General features: G+C 28.4%; 1 protein-coding gene across 1 annotated transcript; it reads right to left on the reverse strand.

Annotated features, from left to right (window-relative positions):
* Positions 1 to 282: 282 nt before the first annotated feature.
* On the reverse strand, positions 283 to 1,967 carry LOC107852777 (protein DETOXIFICATION 27; the record flags this gene model as incomplete). Its single annotated transcript, XM_047405570.1, is given in 3 exon segments — positions 283 to 638; positions 1,094 to 1,183; positions 1,849 to 1,967. Coding segments are annotated over 3 exon segments (269 nt in total), but the record flags the coding sequence as incomplete, so codon positions are not given.
* Positions 1,968 to 1,998: the final 31 nt, after the last annotated feature.

Consider the following 1,998-nt stretch of genomic DNA (forward strand, 5'->3'; position numbering starts at 1 on the left):
CAAAGGAATTATACAAATAAGTTTGTCAAAAATAGATTCTGATATCACATGAAAGAAACTGAGCATTCAACTCAAAATCTTATATCAATGAATAAATTAAACCTCCTTAAAAACACTTAACATTGTTTTAAATTAATCTAACTAATTTAATGTCACTTTCATCTAACTAATTCTTTATTGCATATAATATAAATGTCATTTTCTTTTTTTTAAAAAAAATATATACATATTAACAATATATAGCTCAAACCTAAAAATTTCTAAACTATTTTACAGAATGGAAACTATCAATTTCTATTTTACATTTCAACGATACAAAAATACACATAATTAATCAACTTCACTTAAAATTTTATACATATGTTGCTTCACTTTTGTGTCCGAAAGAAAAATTACAACTAGATTAATTAGCCTGAAAATTAAATCAATGCACAAAATTTCGAGATAAAAATGACAAATATTCTTATTGTTGTTTTTTCGTCATCATAAATATTTAGGTTGAAACTGCCACCTTCGTACTTGAGTAAGGAATGAATATCAGATCCTACTGACGTTCAACATACGACTGGTCACTATTTCTATGAAGTCAAGTGACCAACGTCGTCCCATTTTCTTATATGAATTGAGGCCTTCTCTGCCTGCATTTTAATCAAAAGGATTTTAAACAGTGAGATCACTTAAAAATAATTATACATAATTGTTCCAAAAATGAGACAAGATTTGTAACATTAAAAATAAGTAAGTTATCCACTCCCAACAACTTTAAATACACTAAGAATATCAAAACAAAAACATTTACTTAGTGCATATTATATGCTAACTCCATATATCTCTTATCATGTGTAAAGTCGTAAAATTTCTGACACGAGATAAGTACTTTTTCATTCTTAATTAGAGGTTTCATATTTAAACTCTATAAATTAAGATGTCTTTAATCTCTATTCACACATAAATATCAAATATCGAGAGGGTTGTAGAGAATATTTTACCGCTCTCTAAAGTGAAAATTTTTGACACGAATCCAAATTAATCAAAACTTCAAAAAAAAAAATGAATATTTGAACACCAGATGAGAAACAAAAAGAACTGTTACCTCTTTACTCCAATCACATCTAATTGTGATTATAGCCAATATCAAAGTCTGAACTGCTGTTCCACCAAATATCATTCCAGCCCATATTCCCTATACAAAAATAATTTCACTTTCAGAAACTTTAATCCCAGTTTTAACCAATTCATGCAGCACTAATGTAACCGCTCGGACAAAAATGCAAGGTAAAATTGCATACAATAAAAAAAAAAAAACATAAATATACACTTTAACTTGCCATATCTATACAAATCTCCACCCTTATAAAGTAATTACAAAAAGTCCAACTAATTACATATCTTTGTTTGATGTAGCAGGAGCTAACTATGTATCTCAACATCCCCAAAATCACAAAAAATGTATCAGGAACTAATTATGTATCTTTACAAAGGAAAAAATGTATCTTTGTTGGATGTATTATGTATCTCGACAGACTCAAAATTAAAAAAAAATGAATAAAAATTTAATTATGTAATTTTATAAGGAAAAAAATATATCTTCATCGGATGTATCAAAAACTAATTATGTATCTCGACAGATCTAAAATTAGGATTTTTAGTAATTATGCAAAATGTCAAAATTTTCTGTAATTAAGCTTCAAACTGTCGGAATTTAAGTTGTTATCCCTACAATAAATCCTTATAGTGGAACTTTTTTTCAAACCCTATATATAAGTGGGAGCTATCGTGCACCGGATTGTCCTTTACTGGTAGAAAAACTTTGTGCATAGAGGTTAAAGTTAAATATGAGCAACATACCATGACACCATAGTGGAGACCCCAACCCATAATAAAGCCTAGAGGGATTCCAAGTAAATAATAGCAGCCCAAATTTATGTATGCAACATATGATTGCCATCCAGATCCAACAGCAACTCCTATAAATATCCAGAGAGTAATTGGAAAAAA

This window comes from Capsicum annuum, unplaced genomic scaffold (assembly GCF_002878395.1).
Source record: "Capsicum annuum cultivar UCD-10X-F1 unplaced genomic scaffold, UCD10Xv1.1 ctg80049, whole genome shotgun sequence".
In the NCBI taxonomy this organism is placed as follows: Eukaryota; Viridiplantae; Streptophyta; class Magnoliopsida; order Solanales; family Solanaceae; genus Capsicum; species Capsicum annuum.